General features: G+C 36.1%; 1 protein-coding gene across 3 annotated transcripts; it reads right to left on the bottom strand.

Annotated features, from left to right (window-relative positions):
• Positions 1-13123: 13123 nt before the first annotated feature.
• LOC112292988 (uncharacterized) lies at positions 13124-17595 on the bottom strand. 3 transcript variants are annotated; one of them, XM_024542007.3, is made up of 6 exons: positions 16444-17595; positions 14911-15857; positions 14730-14795; positions 14251-14604; positions 14018-14120; positions 13124-13849 (listed from the first exon to the last, which is right to left on the bottom strand). In XM_024542007.3, the coding sequence occupies exons 2-6, from the start codon at positions 15754-15756 to the stop codon at positions 13806-13808; spliced, it is 1413 nt and encodes a 470-aa protein (XP_024397775.1). In that variant the 5' UTR covers positions 15757-15857; positions 16444-17595; the 3' UTR covers positions 13124-13805. The 3 variants fall into 3 exon arrangements, with proteins under 3 accessions (XP_024397775.1, XP_024397773.1, XP_024397774.1); XM_024542005.3 differs by having other exon boundaries at positions 17118-17595; XM_024542006.3 differs by lacking the exon at positions 16444-17595 and adding an exon at positions 16075-16298.
• Between the last annotated feature and the right edge of the window lie 1906 nt (positions 17596-19501).

The raw sequence follows: 19501 nt of genomic DNA, 5'->3' as shown, positions 1-19501 counted from the left end.
AAAATCAATTATCAAACTACAAAATACCAAGGCTTACTACTTCCATCTTAATTCAACACCTAATCCATTCTATGACTATCAATTCAACAATACTTCCATATTCTTATCCGTTCATCTCTCACTTACTCTCTTTATGGTTTATATATATTCAATTACTCATCTCCAGCTTACCTATTGTATTCAGTTTCTCAATTCATTATACAGAATTCAATATCTCAGCTTATGACTCTCATAGTCTGACACTCCAGACTAACTTTTCAATATTCAAAAACTATGCATTATTCGTCAACAACAAAGAAACAAAATGAGGTAGCACCAAGCTTGTCCTGACTTATGACTATCACAATCTGGTACTCGACTTACGACTCTCATAGTCTGGTACTCCGATCTCCCTTTCCTCAACTTCTTTATCCTACTAAAAGATGATCCATCGGCCAGCACATTCCAAACTTTGTGACCCTTTGAATTCTTAACCATTTATTCTACTAATAACCTATTGTTACCAACTGAACTGCCTAACTATCAGTCTAATTCTCAAGGTTATCAATAACCAACCAATAACTTATCACAAAGTTTATTTACTTATTCTATATCTATAAATGTCACAAAATATCTTATTTCTATTATTGAATTAACTTTAAATGGTCTACAAATATCAAAGTAAATTAACTTTAAAAAAATTGAAGTATAAAATGTAGCTTCCTTGGACATTTTTTTTTTGTTGTATTTGCCAAATTGGTAGCTGTTATAAACTTCTTTCAAAAAAACAAATATTAAAAAATTCTTTAATTAGACCAAAATTAAATATTTTTTACAAATCTCAAGTAGAAACTCCTTCAAATTCTTGTGCCAAAGGGATACATGTGAGTGAAGATGAAGCAAGTTGGTTTCTAAGCTTAAAGTTGTTATATTCTCTCCGAGCTAGTATAAACTTTTTTCATTTTTTCTTGGAGCAAAGACTACTAAATCAAGTATATCATTATCCATTATAAAGCATCTTTTTGACTTAAAGATAAGAATTTTGTTAGTGTCAATAAAAAAAAACCTACATTCTAATAAAAAGAAATTAATATCCAATATATAAAAAAATAAATAAAATGATTTTATTACTTTGGATGAAATTTGAATGTTGTCATGGACATACTCATGTAAGCTAGTAATTACATATATAAATAGGTAGAAGTAAGTAAATGTAGATAAAAATAAGTTAATTCTATAGTATTTGATATGGTAGCTTCTTAGAAGCTTCATAGAGACTGCTTTGACTTCATAGGTGTCTTTAATTGACTTTTTGGATTAAAAACATGGTCAACAAGTTGGCCATGTGCCACACATGTTGTTAGCTTGAACACCAAGCTAACAATGTGGCCCACATGTAGAAAAACTTGCCTTGTAAGTCAAGGCATGTGTCTTACAAAGTCAACACTTATTGGAGGTCCTATAGAACGTTGCCATATAGCCTATAGTTAGATAGTATATATAGAGACAAGAGTGAAGCCTTCTTCACTCTTGTCAATTCTTTTCTTGCTTCCAGTCTAGTTTCAAGGATTTCTAGTTTTTTTGTCTTTTTACAAAAGCCATTCCAATTTTTCTTTCAATATACATATTTATTTAATTATATTTTGTTACATTTCTTTGAGTGAAGGCTCACTTGTTTAAATTGCTTTTTCATCAAGTTCTTGTCCTTGACAGATTGACAAGAGTACACCTACAATATCAGAGCTTTGTCTAATCTTGATTAAGAGTGGATTACTCCTTTTTCTTGATAAGATATAAGCATATTAGAAGTTAAAGATTACCCTCTTCTGAATTGATATTGTCCTTAGTATTTTCTTTTCCTCTCTTCTATTTGTCTTGAGCGATATTAGACATCTTCTCTTTTTTAAGTGTTATCATGGCAGAACTTATTGAAATGAATAGTGCAATGGCACAAATGCAAGAACAATTGAGGGAGTTAATGCTTGCAATGCATCAACTGAATTTACCACCACAAGGAGCAACAAGATTGGCAGGAAGTGAAGATATAGAAATGATTGGAGTTGCTTCAACATCTGTACCAAATCATGTCCTTTCTCCTATAGTGGAACGCCCTTCCAATGTTAGAGAACGAAGAATTACCCTACCCGAGAAGTTTGATGGCATCAGATTCAAGTTTCGAGGATTTATCAATCAAGTGCAACTTGTGATTGAACTTCAACCCCAAAGCTATCCAACTCTAGGATCGCAAGTTAGATTCATTGGTACGCTTCTTTCAAGTTCAGTACTATCATGATTTTTATCTTTTCTTGAACAACAAGATCCAATATTGAATAATCTAGAGGCTTTTTTTATGAAGTTTTGATCTATGTATGGAGAACATGATGTAATTTATATTGCAACCAATAAGATCCGTATTTTACGACAAGGTAATCGATCAGTAACATTGTATGCTTCACAATTTTGACAACTTGCAACTGATATAAAGTAGGATGATGCTACACTTATTAGCCAATTTCTCTACTGATTACAATATGAGGTAAAAAAATTAATGCTCAACTTACCTGATCCTCAAACATTGAGTCAAGCAATTGACTTTGTTGTGAAGTGCGACAATTGCCTTTTTAAATTTCGATCTGAGAACCATACAAGTAAACTTCAACGTTACTATAATTCAATGGCAACACCAACACTTCTTCAACACATACATTCAGAAGTAGAGGATATGCAAATTGATGCAGTATGTTTCAAACCTCTTATTGAGCAAGAAAAGACTCGTCCTCATCAAGAAGGATTATATTTATATTTTGGAGAACTAAAACACACTGCTCAATATTTTTCAAAGAAACGACGCAACCACAAAATGAGGAGTATGGTTGTCAAAGAAGACAATATGTCGGAAAACAAATTTGTCCAGCTACAATAGGAACCGTGCGGTTGGAACCTTACACAACATCTAGTAAAGATCCTATTCTTTCCTTAGAGCCCTCTTCTTTTTTTACATTAAATGTTATTTTAGGACCTAAACATTACAAAGCCTCTACTTTGGTAGATTCAAGAGTCTCAACATGTTTCTTAGATGAAGAATTTACTAAAAGACATAGCATATCTTTAGTAAAGAAAACTAAACTTATTCATGTAGAAGTCATAGATGGTCGTCCATTGTCTTCTGGAGATATTACTCACAAAACCCTTCTTGTAGAAGTAATAATCAATGATCATAATAGCTTTGTAGCATTTAATAACATTAGATCTCCCTCTAATCTAGTTATTTTAGGTTTATCGTGGTTAGAAAAATACAACCCTCAAATAGATTGGATTTTTCAAACTCTTACTTTCTCTAAAAGTATAACTAATAGTGTAGTTAATCAAGTAGAGAGTCATAAGTCCAGTTCAATTAAACCCGTATTTATAAGTGCAAAAGCTTTTTTGCATGCTGCTATGAAAGAATCACTATATTATTTATGTCACATCCATTTCTAATGATGCAAAGTCTTCATGTGGCATTTCAAACCAATATCAAGAATTTTAAGATATATTTGAAGAAAAGAATGCGGATACACTCTCGAAACATCGTCCCTATGATTGCTTAATTGACCTTCAAGAAGAAGCACAACCGCCATTCGGACCAATTTATAGTTTATCACAAAATGAGTTGACTGAACTCAAGGAGTATATTGAAGAAAATCTAGCCAAGAATTTCATATGCCATTCTAAATCTCCGATAAGAGCTCCAATTCTATTTGTGAAGAAAAAAGATGGATCATTGTGGATGTGTGTTGATTATCGAGGACTCAACAAGATTACCATCAAGAACACGTATCCACTACCTTTAATATCTAAACTTCTTGATCAGCTGAATCAAGCTAAGATCTATACAAAAATAGATCTCCAGGGAGCATACAATCTAGTACGCATCAAAGAAGGAGATGAATAGAAGACTGCGTTTTGAACTAGGTATGGACATTTTGAATACAACGTCATGCCTTTTGGACTTACAAATGCACCAACAACTTTTCAACATCTAATGAATGATGTTTTTCGAGTGTTTTTTGATGATTTTATAGACTGTTATCTAGACGACATCTTGATCTATTCTAAGAATCCAAAAGAACATGAACTTCATGTTCGTCGTGTGTTACAAAAATTAAGAGATGCGGGACTCTATGCCAAGATAGAAAAGTGTGTATTCTACACTACTCAAGTCGATTTCTTAGGTTATATCATTTCAAATAATGGACTTATGATGGATCCTAAGAAAGTTCAAATTATTATAGATTGGAAGATCCCAAAAATGATAAGAGATGTCCAATATTTTTTGGGATTTGCCAACTACTATCGGATCTTCATCAAAGATTTTTCTCGAGTTGTAGCTCCACTTATACGTTTGACTTGTAAAAAAAAACTCCAATGGAATCAAGAAGCGGAAGTTGCTTTTGAATCTTTAAAGACAACGTTTATTTCTGCACCAATCTTGTATCGTGTTGATTTTTCCAAAGCGTTCTTTATGGAAACAGATGCATCAGACTTTGCTCTGGGTGCATTTTTTTTACAAATGGGAACAGATGACAAACTTCATCTAGTAGCTTTTCATTCAAGAAAATTCACAGCAGTAGAAATCAATTATGAGATCCATGACAAAGAACTTCTTACAATTGTGGATTCTTTTCAAGAATGACATCATTATCTAGAAGGCGCTTCCAGTCCAGTCATTATATATATGGATCACAAGAACCTCGAGTATTTCATATTAGCACATGTATTAAATCATCGTCAAGCTCATTGGAGCAAGTCTTTATCAAGATTCGAGTTCATCATCACTTATCGGCCAAAAAAACAACAAGGTTTGTTTGATGTCTTGTCTAGACGTTCTTAACTTACACCAAAAGAAGGAGATGCATCTTTTGAGCAACAAAGAATGATTCTCTTGAAGTCGAAGTAATTTCATATTCGAGCAATAAAATCAACATTGATTGTTGATTTAAATTTTCTCAAGCAAATACAATTAAGTATGTCTTCAGACCCTCTTGTTCATGATATCAAGAATAATTCTTCTAAATCTCATGATCCCTCTAAATTTGAGTTCAAGAACAACCTACTCTATTTCGAAGGACACCTATATGTTCTAGAAAGAGAAGCACGTTTATGTATTCTTCAAGCTCGTCATGACTTCTCAACAGCAAGACATTTTGGATATAATAAGACTTTGGAGCTAATATCTAGGGATTTTTGGTGGCTTCAAATGTAGAGGGCAGTCAAAGATTTTGTACAATCATGTGATGTTTGCTCAAGATCAAAAACTCCTCATCATCGACCTTTTGGACTTCTTCAGCCATTACCCATTCTAGAACAACCATGGTCTTTTATTTCTATGGACTTCATCAGGGATCTTCCAATCTTAGGTTCTTATGACTCTATATTCGTGATAGTAGATCATTTTATCAAGATGGCACATTTTGTACCATGTACAAAATCTATCACAGGTGAAGAAATAGCTAAGCTCTTTTTGACAATATCTATCGCTATCATGGATTACCCAAGGATATTATATCAGATAGGGGAACTCAATTTGTATCAAGATTTTCGTGGATTCTTTTCAAGATTCTAAAAGTGGATATAAAATTATCTTCAGCATTCCATCCTCAAACTAATGGACAAACAAAGCGTGTTAATCAAGTTTTGGACCAATATTTAAGATGTACCATTAACTACCAACAAGATAATTGGACAACTCTTTTGCCATTGGCAGAGTTTGCTTACAATAACACAATACATTCTTCTACAAAACAAACACCTTTCTTTACTAATTATGGTTATCATCCACGACTTAATACTTTTGACTTTTTAAAAGTTGATAATCCTGCTGCAAAAGATTTGGCAATTCATTTGTCAGAGCTACATGCAACGATGAAGGCGCAGTTAAAAAAAGCTCAAGAAAAACAAAAGGACAATGCGGATGTCTATTGAAAGGAACAACCACCATTCTACATGGGTGATAAGGTATGGCTACTTCGTCACAATATTAAGACTACTCATCCTTGTGACAAGTTGGACTATCAAAGGCTGGGACTATTTTCTATTTCTTCATAAATCAATCTAGTCGCATATCGTTTATATCTACCGGAGTCAATGAAAATCCATCCAGTATTCCACGTGTCTCTTTTTGAACCATACAAGATAGTGGACATACCACGAAGACAACAAGCTCCACCTCCTCCTATAGAAGTGGATAATAATGAAGAGTTTGAAGTAGAAGAAGTCTTAGATTCAAGGCGGTGTCCAAATAAATTAAAATATCTTGTCCATTGGTGCAGATATGATATTAGTGAATGCACATAGGAGCCAATAAAGAATCTTGCAAATGTAGCTAAGGTGGTAGAGGCTTTTCATCGACGACATCCATCAAAATCAAGATAAAAACCTTCTTTATAAAAGAAACAAAATCTATGCAAGATAACATTCTACTTTCAATCCTTATTTATAGCTTCTTTGTAGTTGTGACGCTCGTGAGATGAAGAACCAACAACTAGTGGATTCGACTCAAGAGCCTTCATTTCTTGACATGTCAGACGAGACATTACGATTGTGACAACCTTCAAGCCGATGCAATCGAGATGAAGATCTTCAAGAACGACATGTTCTTCCTCGAATAGATGGCCAGATACAACGCGTTTGATATCACAACTTGGAAAGGGACTCCCGATGTTTGGTGATTTTACTAGAGATAGGAACAACTCCTGATGGTGTTCCAAATGTTCTATTCGAAGGAAGTTATGAAGGCCTCAACAATGATCAAATAATAGGATAGTCTTTCCGTCTTGGTATAGGACACTATCGATGGTTGAGAGGCCTTATCAATCATCTTCAAAGAGAACAAAGATCAGAGTATGTAGCGAATATAATTTTTTGCATCATAAAGTTTTTCAACATATGATGACTGCTCTTCATGGAACTCGTCCCTAGAAGGGGAGGTAATGTCACAGACATACTCATGTAAGCCAGTAATTACATATATAAATAGGTAGAAGTAAGTAAATGTAGATAAAAATAAGTTAATTCTATAGTATTTGATATGGTAGCTTCTTAGAAGCTTCATAGAGACTGCTTTGACTTCATAGGTGTCTTTAATTGACTTTTTGGATTAGAAACGTGGTCAACAAGCTAACAATGTGGCCCACATGTAGAAAAACTTGCCTTGTAAGTCAAGGCATGTGTCTTACAAAGTCAACACTTATTGGAGGTCCTATAGAACGTCGCCATGTAGCCCATAGTTAGATAGTATATATAGAGACAAGAGTGAAGCCTTCTTCACTCTTGTCAATTCTTTTCTTGCTTCCAGTCTAGTTTCAAGGATCTCTAGTTTTCTTGTCTTTTCACAATAGCCATTCTAATTTCTCTTTCCATATACATATTTATTTAATTATATTTTGTTACATTTCTTTGAGTGAAGACTTACTTGTCTGAATTCCTTTTTCATCGAGTTCTTATCCTTGACAAATACCAACATCTCCAATTCCAATAAATTCATGATTAAATCTTCTCTTAGAGCAAATACTAGTCCTACTAGTTAGGTGAATTAATTTAAAGAATAAAAAATTACTAAATACATGATAGATGGCCCCAAAATCAAGATACCATAAGTTAATTTATTATAAAGATTCTAACATATTGAGCTTAACTAAATAAGAATCTACAACTTTATTTGTTAATTTAAGATTACTAAGATTATGCTCTTGGTTTGATTCTAAATGTAATTATTTCAAATTATATATATGATCACAAAGAATTTAATTGTAATGCTTTAAAAGCCAATTCTTGTAATCTTTTATGTAATCTAGCATTAACTTCAAGTTACATTTTTATTTAAAATATTTATCAAGCCTACATAAGTTGCAAAGGTCTTATTATTATCTATCAAATTTCTTGGACTTATAATAAGGCTGATAATTAAATGGAATATTGATCTTTCATGGTGCTCCAAAGTGAGCTAAAGGAGCTATTTAATTGAAGTATTTTGGCACAAATGATCCTCTCAAATCCATGAACCTTTTAGCAAGGTATTGTCTATGCTAAAGAGACATCCCTTGATTGTTATTGTCAAATATTAAAGAAGAGTATCTGTGTCTTAGCACTAGCTAAAATCTCCATCTTTTATCTTTTTGAAGCAAGAGTGCTTTAAAATCTTTTTTTTTGTTGAGCTTCAAGTTATATTGATGTCTCTTCAAAGATTAGCTTAGTCTCCAATTATTGATAAGTTAGTGGAGTTTGAACAACAATCTACTTTTTAAAACTCTCATACTTATTAAGGCAAATTCTTTAAGATATAAAAAATAATGATGTCTTTAGGAATGTTGACATCTACTTCTTTTAGGAAATTTACAACTTCATAAACTTCAATAAGGTGGACATCTATATAAATAATTTATATTTTTGTCAAAGCAAAGAATCTATCTATGAGCATCACTCAGCAAAACTTGTTGTCAAATTTGAATCTTGTTTTTAATGTGGTCGAATATTTATAAAAAATTTTGTAGCATCAAATGAATTTAAAAGCATTGTTCATAGCATTGTTGTTGGTAATACTCATGACTTAATGGTGTATCATTTGTTTTTCTTCACTCATTGACATTATCATATAATAACATGACTATATGGTAAAAAATAAAAATATGGATGTTATTATAGAAGAATATAATAAAAAGATATAACAAAAAAATAAAAATATGTAATACAAAGATAGTAAAAACTTTAGTCTTAATACTATATTTTTATAGAAGAGATTTCTATTTATTTTGTAGGAGCATAAATGAGTCGAATTAAAATAAATAAAATAAATAATTTATATAGATATATTTAAGAAAAGATTAAAAATAGGTTATAGAAAAAATTACCTCAAAATATGAAGAATTAATACCAAGAAAGGGCCAATTATGAATCAAGGTCAAAATCAAACCCTGAGGCACAAAACCATGTACCTATACTTATTCCAAGGTTCTTTGGTTGATAAGAGAGTGAGCTTTGAGAGCAAAAAAGAGAAGTTCTTTGGATATTAGTTTCAAGTGATTTGAGTACATAATGACTTTGTAAAGGCTTTTCAAAGTTAAGCTTGTTTTTGATTGACTTCGAGTTTTGAAAAATTCAAAGAGTTGGTACTTTAAACAATTGTGTAAGATTTGTAAATGATCTATAGATGAAATTTCGTAATTAAATGGTCATTATTGTCTGTAATCTTTGTTGAAAATTTAAGCTTGATCTAACAATTTATTTAAGGTTCATTAAAGCTCAAATATATTAAAGTTTTCAGAATTGGAATTGAAAGGACTAGTAAAGATTTCTAAGATATTTGTCAACCTATTAGTTAGATTGAAATAAAAATTTGTGTAAAAGTAATAAAATTAATTTTTAATAATTGTGAAAATTTTGAGATCTATTAAATAATGAAATTAAGAGAATTTAGTTCTAAAATATCAACATCAAGATTAGAAAAAGAAGTTGGCAAACATTCAAGCAAATTTTAAGAATTATCTTCTATTTAGTTTTTTTGATATTCTTCAAATTTTTTGTACTTATTTTAAACTTATTTTCTAAAAAATTTATAAATTTTGAATTAAAATCAATGATTAAATCATTAATTATTGAAATTTAAATTTGCTATGAGTTTTATTAAGAATTTGGTTAAGATTTAGGATTTGATTAGGGTTTGATTTAGAGTTTAGTCAAGATTAGGATTTACTTAGTAATTGCTTAGGATTTAGGATTGGAATAGAATTGGCTTAGGATTTGATTTAAGATTTAATTAGAATTAGGATTTGATTAAAATTGGTTTAGAATTTGATTTAAGATTTGGTTAGAATTAGGATTTGATTATGATTTAAGATTTAATTAAGATTGATTTAGGATTTGATTAAAGTTTTATTACGATTTGATATAGGATTTGCTTAAGATTGATTAAGATTTTATTAGAATTTGATCTAGAATTTGATTAAGGTTCATAAAAATTTAAGATTTCATTAGGATTGGTTTAAGATTTAAGTTTTAAGATTTAAGATTTGGTTAGGATTTATTTAGAGCTTATTTAGGATTTCATTATGATTTAAGTTTTGATTAAAATTGATTTAGGATTTGATTAAGGTTTTATTAGGATTTGATATATGATTTGATTAAGATTGATTAAGATTTCATTAGGATTTGATCTAAGATTTTATTAAGGTTCATGAAAATCCTAATTTATGATTAATTTAAGATTTAGGATGTAAGATTTGATTAAGATTTATTTAGGGCCTATTTAGAATTTCATTAGGATTTAAGATTTGGTTAGGATTTGATTAGAATTTGGTTAACATTTTATTAATATTTGATCTAGGTTTTGATTAGGATTCATTAGAATTTTATTAAGATTTGATCTAGGATTTGATTAGGATTCATTAAGGTTTTATTAGGATTGGTTTAAAATTTAGGATTTAATTAGTAATTAATTAAGATTTTATTAAGATTTATTTAAGATTTATTTAAAATTTCTATTTTTGATATTTTTTTAGGATCCTTTATTATTTCTTTTAAAAAAAAATTCTAATATATCTTTAAGATTTTATTTTTGTATTTTTTTAAGATTTATTATTTTTAAAAAAAAAATTAATTATGACTTCTTAATATTTTTTTTATGAATTCTTAATATTTTTTTTATGACTTCTTTTAAATTTCTTTTGGATGGATCAAAATTTGATTAGAATTTTTAAGGATTATTTCAGGTTTATTTAAGACTTTATTAGACTTGATAGGATTTTGTTATTGCATTTTTACTTATCTTCCTTAGTTAAATAACCAATGCATTCTTAAATAAGAATATACATAATACAACAACATTCATAGAGGTATAAAGCATTAGTGAAAGCATCTATATTTCTAAAATAAATTCCAAAGGTTAAATCTCCATCAAGATGGTAACTCTCAAGAAGTCCATTGTCTCTAGTCATGATGATTTTTTATTGTACAACTTGATGAGTAGTCTAATTTTGTACACTATTTCTTATATCTTCATTTAAATTATTTATAATTGACATGAAGTCTAAAAGAAGACAGAAGAATTAAAGAGATATCACTTTTTGATAAGGTCTCATCTCTAGCCAATGAAAGATAGAAGTTTCAAGTTTCCAAAGAACCTTGGTCTAATATCATTAAAAAACCAAAGCAGTGCTTGAAAAAAACCAAAGCAAAGCTCATTGCTTGAAACTCAAATATGTATTGAAGCAAATAAAAATACAAGAATATACTAAATTGATATCTTAATCTTGGAAGTTAATTTAAAAGAAAAGTAACTATCTTAGATTTATTAGTAACAAAGTGGTGGACAGAAAGGTTTTAACAATTGGATCTTTGATATTTGACACACTATGATTTTTCAACCTTCTCTCAATCTTTAGAGACTTTATTTAAGTTATTTTAGCAACATACTTACAAGGCTTATTTTCTATAAACTTGAGAAAATTTCTACAGTCCAAATCATCAATCTCTAAACCTCACACTTTCGAATTAGAACTTGTTAGTTTGCATCTATGACACCTCCTTTCTTCTCTCTTCTTAATTTTCCAATGGTTTGTGCCTTCAATTGTTGATCAACAAACACATAATCAAAAATACACCAATGATCCTTGCTTGCAAAGCTTCTTATATGAAACAACATGATTGACAAATTCCTAGAATGTCAACAAAGAAAAAAATATGTATTACTTATTCTTTTTATTCTTTAACTACAATATCTATGAGAGCTTGCACTAATAACAACACATTAATTAAAACCCTAAATTCAAGAATTGATAGGAATAATTTAATAAATTGAAATTGTTATTCTTGAAGGGCTTGTGAAGTAGTAGTCATAACAATAAGAATAGCAATAATAATAATAATAATAAATGAGTAAAACTCTTTTTAGTTCTTTATATAAAATGCAAACAATCAAATAATCAAAATACAAAATAAACTCTTTTTGTTTGTATCATGCAAAACAATCAAATAATCAAAATACAAAATAAAATCTTTTTGTTTGTATTATGCAAAACAATCAAACAATCAAAATACAAAATATAATTATACATGCATAGACTAAACATAAATATATCTTAAAATGTAATACAAAAAAAGTGAATAAAATGCATATTTCATATTTAAAAAATAAATAAATAAATAAAAATGTTAAATAGACCTCTGCTTGTACTAAATAGATCCCTCCTTTAATGAAGAATATGATAATCATGATGAATGTGGTTGGTTTTTATTGGTTGCAGATCCAATAGTAGAAAAATGAATCTAGAGGTTTTTTTTTTTTTTTTTTTTTTTTTTTTCCTTCATGATGGTTAGAATAGGTGGTTTGATTTAGTAAAAACTTGGGTCTATTAACATTCCCTCCAAAAAAACCACGATAAATACATAAATAAAAAAAATTAGATAAGAGAGAAATATTTCATGAGATTTTTATATATGAAAAGACAATTCAAAAGAGAACATTTAGAGTGTAAAAAAATGATTCATATTTACACAACACGGTTCAAGCTTTTCATTCATCCATGGATGGATGCGGTTTCCATTTTCTGATGGTTGTGTCAAGGTTTTACTGCCTCAGAGTTTAGGGTTTACGATAGTGGTGTGATTAGGGTTGGGATTCGGGATCTGATGGATTCGTCAAGCAGCAGGTGGGCATCGAATTGCTGTGTGGGGTCAGTCGAGGTTGTTGCTGTTGTTTTCTACGGTCGACTCCGAAACCTGTCGAGGAGTGAGCAGTGCCAGTTGGGGGAGGGGGGAAGCGTGAATCAGAAGCAAGCAATCGAGGAAAAGAGATTCAGTCGTCAGTAGGGCACGACATATGACCCCACCGAGGAGTTATGAGCAAGGGAGGTTGATTTGCGCTTTGGTCAGGGTTTCGATAATTTCTTCACTGACGTCAAAAATAAAAATACAAATAAAAGAACACAAAAAAGTCTCACAAAAGCAAACGAGTGCGCCAGCGCTGCGAAGTGCAGTACAATTCTCACTGATTGGAACAGTCCAAACAGTCTACCTGTTCTTCGGTGTAAGTGTCCCTACGGAAACATTGCTGCACATAAAACGTGTCAGGGCAAATTTAAAAGGACTTCGCGTGGACATGGACGAGAAGTTTCGACTTAAATCATGAAAAGTTTTTATTGAGTAAACAATTGATACATACCAACCCAAGGAGAGGCTCCGGTCACACATAATTGTCTGAGCAAGAGACGCGGCACTCTCTCAACTCATGTGGTGTGTAAGATAAATATGTGGTGAATGCATCATCACAGTCTAAAAAGTATTAAAAACATAGCGCTACTCCTGCAAATGTCAGAGTGACTGACCGTGCTCAATTACCTGTAGAACGTCAAAGAATAGCTAGGTACTACGATTTTATGTCAAAAGTTTCTCTGCTGTACAGACACCGAAATGGTGAGCCTCGTCGCAACATAGTAAGAGGGAGACGATTGGTTGACTCTGAAACTTCGCCCACTCAGTGGAGCCATCTCGTCCGTTGCCTTTCCTCAACCAAATTGATCCCTTGGCATGCTGAGCTGCATCGTGCTTGGCATGGGACGTCGCAGCAACGCATAAATTCGCTTCAGAATTACGGAGTCCTGCCGTGAATGTAGTTTTCAAATGTGTAAGCCCGTTCCTTCTTGAGCTTCTGAGTATTATACAATCGAAGTGCGCAGCTCATTTGGGTGCAGGAAGGAGATTTTGAATCAGCTCATGTCTTGCTCACAATGACTACGTATTGTCGAACTTTCTGATAAATATTACAAGAGATCCCCTCCACAACCTCCGAGCAATCACAACTCCACCTTCAACTTGCCTGTCAGGCACAAACTTGACCCTGAAACAGTTTATGACATTGCTTCATTAGAGACGGTGAATTGCATTCAAGTACACCTGTGAATCCAGAGTTGCATCGCACTCTTAAATCATCTAGCTGAAAAAAGAGCTAGACATTTACCACCAATTACAAATTGCAATGAGATCAGGTTGTGATGGTTGAGATTACCATGACTGACTTGCGAGCTTAAATTCAATCCACCTTGTCTACCCTGGATAAACCCCATCTCCACTACACTTTGAAGATCCCCGTCACATAAACTACTCCCAACCTGAGATTTCGCAATTTTCAACGGAACACACAATGTCATATCATCATAGCTGAACTTTACACGCTTTATATGCCAATAAAGCGAAAAAGATGCAGTGAACTGAAAATCCTACGTCAATGTTTCGACGCACCTGAGATAGAGGATCGCTAAAATGATCGGCGGAATGCACCATCGACGTCATCGTCGGCACACTCATTGACCGTCGCAAGTACAGAGCTTCCAAGTTGCAACTGGCCGTTGAGACATTCTGCATTGGGGGACATTGCAAATGGTCTCCGAATCGTCCTGCGAACGGATCCGAGACCACCATAGTGGTCTCCGGAGACCGTGACCGTAGCAGCATGTCTTTGCTGAGGAGGTCGTAGTTGTGGTCGAGACGAGGGGGATTGACAGCAGCCAACTTCATGGATAAAAACTCAATCTGGCGCTGAAGGGATTGCACGTAGTTGATAATCTCATCCAACATAACCGCCTTCCCTGTCACCTGTGAAATTCGTCACACATAAATCAACACAGAAAACAACCCAAGACACCAATGGGAAACTACCCAGCAGAGCCGATGCATCGGAGGGATGGGAGAGCTTGAGCACAAAGGAAGCTGATTTGTACCTTGCTGCATCCAGGCACAAGATCTTGTAGAAACTTCATGCGTTCACTTATTTTCTCCCGACGAACCTGTTGATTGTAAACCCCGACAACAAGAACCAGCTCAGCGAAATTCCAGGGCTCAACACGTGATCATGGAAGAAAACAAACACTGAATGAGTGATTTTGGTGGAGAGCACAATACCCTTTCAGCAAGGCTGTGGCTATCGGTGGCTTGACCTCGCCTGGCGCGCACATGGATGTAGTCTTGCTTGGGGAGGTCTTGGGGAGGCTTGGAAGTGGCCCCTTTCAAGGTCGACCGAGGGCTGATTGAGTCTCCGGAATTCTCACTTGCGCTGCCTTGCTCCGTCTTCACCACCTTCACATCTTCAGTGTCTGACTTCTGCCGTTTGAGGGGCGTGGTCTTCTCGGTGGCTGCTTCCATGGACTTGCTGTCTTCAGAAGAAACCTTGCCTTTCCCATCTGCAGCTGAGTTGCCTTTGCGCTTCCTTTGAGCCGTGGCTGATCTAGGGGCTTGCTGTGAGCTCGAAGAATTCTCCTGGGGAGTTGCTCCTTCGATGGACTCGTTGATGGACACTTTGGCTCCCTCGGTGGCATCCACTCCTTCAGAGTTCAGGTGATTTTGATCGCATTTAAGTTTCGTCTCTTCCGGGGAGCGGTCACCATTAGTGCCACCGTCGCCAACATCCTTGAGGTTTGCTCCAGGAAAAGGCTGAGCTACCCCGGTGCCAAGGGCGCCGAGTCGAGCCGAAAAGCTGGCACTTCGAGGGATCTTGCTCTCCTTCTCCAAAACGTCGCGTAGTCTCCCTGTGTCAAATGCGGATGAGTATGTCGTTTGAGGATAGTTCGAGGCGCCGAAGGTGGAGTACTTAGCAGCGCGTTCAGCGAAGATAGGATCATAAGACAATTGTTGCAGAGAATGCTGAGTGCTAGATTCCTGTAGAGCTAATCCTCCTTTGGTAGGATCCACGGTGAGTCCAGAGCCGTGAGGATAGCCCATTGCAGCACGGAGCTTGTCCATGGCGTGCATGCCCCGAAGAGCACCAGCTGCACAAGCTTCCTTCGAAATCTTCTCGGATTGATTAGTGCACGTTGCTCCTCACTACATACAATGACCAAGCTTCGGAAAACCTGAAACAACACATTTCAAACGGAGAATCAAAGGTTGCACTTGATTTGAACAGCGAGCACTTGCGCAAGCTAGTTAATTGCTCAATGCAGGTCGCTATCGTTTCAATTGTGGAGGTGATAGCGACTAAGCAGCAAAGTCTTACAAATTGGAACAATTCCTGCTACACACGACAACGGAGTACAGCTATAGAGTAAAGTCTAAGTACTCTCTGAAGACCTGATCTCAAAGCTGACTGGCTGGAATCTGGATTTCGTAACACAACCCTCACCAACCAGTGGTGACATGATCCCAGCGAAAGGGCAATGCAGGTCGAGTCAAGTACTACAATCAGTGCCCCTGAAATGGTGGAACACTGATAACTAGACACAGAGCAATCCGAGGGCGCGAGAGAGATGGCAATCGTCAGTTAGTGCAGTTTTCTCGACGTCACAGCGACTGCGATCGTTGCAATCTAAGGAACGAGGTAATGGCAAGAGCGATCAAGCTGTCGACATTCGCGTGCCAGACCTGGCCGGTGCCGACGTCGACGTGACCGCCCACTAGACCAGGGTCAGGAACAGTAAAGTTTCTCTGACAAAGGTTTACCTTTCCGCGACGGTAACAATAGACTATGAAGAAATGAAACACTGGCAGAATAAATGTCGCTGGAGACCTGTAGAGAGCTGACAATGGAGAGAAAGAAGTGCAATGCAGGCTCTGGCCGGAGACAGGAACAGAATCAGCTGCTGTGTGGGGAAGAAGGGGACGAAGTGAGGAGTCTGAATGGTGACTGCCCTCTTCCAACAAGAGTACGAGAGCAGTGGTACTAGCACTGCACAGTTACTCAAAGAAGTAGCGAGAGAGAAACGGCTTCTCGAGTGCAGAGTGTCTGTTCTGCTTACGGCAGACATCAATGAAACATGCAAGGACACACACTTATTGCATCATTTTGACCCATTGTCGTTTATGGCTCTTCCAGGCATCAGACTCATCCTCGTCTCCGGTCTCTCTCTCCCATTCTCTCTCCCCGCGCCGAACATAATCACTGCTTTCCGTGCACGGAATCTCCGCTCTTAATGGCCTTGCCAGGAGGACCATGGTACAGTCTACCTCTCGTAGAAACCACACTCTTCGTCACTCGCTCGCTCACTACATGAAACTTGATAGAAGCTCTCTTCAAACGCAGACAAGTAGTGTGTGTACGAGATGAAAATATGTTGGAAACCATCAGCACATGCAACACGCATACCGATACGCGCCTAAACCGCATAATTCGTTACCTCGGTGATTGATTGAATGGGTTCCGGCTCTTTCACTACCACCCAGCTCGACAAGCTTGAGCGTGGAAACTCTCAGCAGCTCGACACTCCTAATCCATCATCAACCTCTCCTTATGTCTTCTCTCGACCCAGCTCCCCCTCGTATCAATGACACTCCAGCTTCAATAGCTGCCTACCTACAGGATCAAATGATTCTCCTCATTGTCATGGATTGTTTCTACAATGTAAGAGGAAGGAACAAAATAACCCAGCCCCCACTGCATGCTTTGAATGAAAGCTGCTACTAGCTGACTGCGATCCAGCGCCGCGGGAGAGGGGAATGCACAAGACAAGCAGACACCGATCAAATTCCTGCCCAAGTTGCAAGATGATCATCACAAAAATCCTAGGACAAAGGACAGGCTTTGTGGCGTTTCAGGACAATGGGTTCGGTCGACAACTGGACAGAGGGGCGCACGCGTTGGTTGGTCCGCTGCGAAGATCGGCGGAGGAGAATGAGGCGCAGAGCGCGCCCATTACTATACACCCAATTCCAAAAATTGGTGTTGCCCCAAGTTTGTTTGTCCTTTTCTGTAGATGCAGGCCCCCTCCTAGCCTCTCATCCATCGTCCTGGTTCTCTGCTGCGCATCGGGAATCCCCCGGCCCCGCGACTATCTCGAAACCTTTCAACCTTTGTACGATCTCATACTTTGTGAACTTTTCTGAGCTTTGAGTTTCGGGTGTGACGGCTTTTAGCTTTTGTGCTCCTGCAGAAGTCGCGATGCTGGCCATGACCGCGCCATGACTCTGTGTCGTTCTTCCATTCCAGAGACACAACCAAAGGATTCAGATCCAAACGCCAGATTCTGCCTTTTCAACGCAACCTTTGTCCTTGGCAGTGTTCCAGTTGTATATTGCGTGACTGCGCTTGGCCTCCGCCGCGATTCCATTTCCGAATACCTTCACAACCAGGGGAGCACTTGTGCTGTCTTTCTAATTTCACACTTTATAGCCTATGTCGTCTTTTTTCAATTTCCCGCGGTCTGGCTTGCAAACCATTTGGTCTGAGCCTGGCTCTTGCGTTTAACGCAATGTGGCTTACTTCTATGCCATAGGATGGAGCGAAAGCGAGGCTCACAAACGCTTCAATTCACCTGCTTGGCGTGCTGCAATGAGAGTGGGTTCGTCTCTCAAAGCATGAACCAATATCCTAAGGGGATGAAAAAGCTACAAATTTCTGCGAAAAGCAATTTCCATGAGATGCAGCCTCCGTCAGAGCGTACGACGTGGCTTTGAATCTCAAGGGGGGTAATCCCAGGCAACCTTCGAGCTATAAAAAGCCATTGAGCATTTTGCCCTCAGCGACTAGGCAGAGAAACAAGGCACAAACTTCAAGGGGAATTTACATGACAAGTTTCGAGTCAGTTGCAGGGAGATTCAAAATTCCATTGATTCTTCCAGCTGATACAGGCTCAACAAGCTCAAGCTCTTTCATTAGGTGCCCTGAACAAGCTTTTATCCTCCGTTCCAGTCCTAACAAGGTCGGTTATTCTGCCGGACTAAACCCCAGCAACTGCACTCTTTAAAAAAAAAGTTGTTCTATGATACGAACAACCTTTCCGAAACAAATTTTGTTAACGTTAAGAAAAGTCGTAAGGCATTCTGGCGGTTTTAATAACCAAAGCTGGGTTTCTTCTGATATATTCCTTCTGCCAAAGTTGGAGAAGAAGGGACAGCGTTGAACCGCTGGTCGGACTAGATTATAGGGCAGGGAGTCGGTCACGGGGGCACTGACCTCATGACCGAACCGTACCCATTCGTGCTCATGTCCACTCAGGTCCCAAAGTGAGGTTACGTCTTATTCGCGGTTAAAGGGGGCTGACTGTTTGCTGCTACCCGAAATCACTGGGGGGGGGGGGGATAGAAATGAATATTTGCCTTAATTCCGTGGATGGTATTTCTATTAAAGGGTAACATTCGTCTTCTACTTAACGGAACCCTCCCGTATCGAACCCGTTCACACGCGCGTTCATTTGAGATATTTTTGAGTGGCATCCAAATTATACAGGCTCGTTTACCCCCAACGTTGCGACGAATCCATTCACTGCACTCCTGATTCCGTCGTTGGTTCCAAGATAGAGGGGAGCAATTTCACATCCAAAAAGTACATGGACTCACGACATAAAATGGCTGGTATAGGCCTAAATTTCATTTTTGTTTTTATTGAAGTGATTTCTATGTGTGTATGTGTACCTTTATAGTAACTTTTTGGTACCAAGCATGAAACTTAACATACAGCTTATTAATGGTAAAAACATTAATGCTCTTTTTGAAAATTAAAAATTAAAAAGAAGAGGTTTTTCATAATTAATATGATTTTTGATTGATATCATATTTATCATAT

Source organism: Physcomitrium patens, chromosome 16, assembly GCF_059467195.1.
Source record: "Physcomitrium patens ecotype Gransden chromosome 16, ASM5946719v1, whole genome shotgun sequence".
In the NCBI taxonomy this organism is placed as follows: Eukaryota; Viridiplantae; Streptophyta; class Bryopsida; order Funariales; family Funariaceae; genus Physcomitrium; species Physcomitrium patens.
Note: the sequence above shows the minus strand (reverse complement) of the source record. Positions and strands in the feature narration are given on the sequence as shown.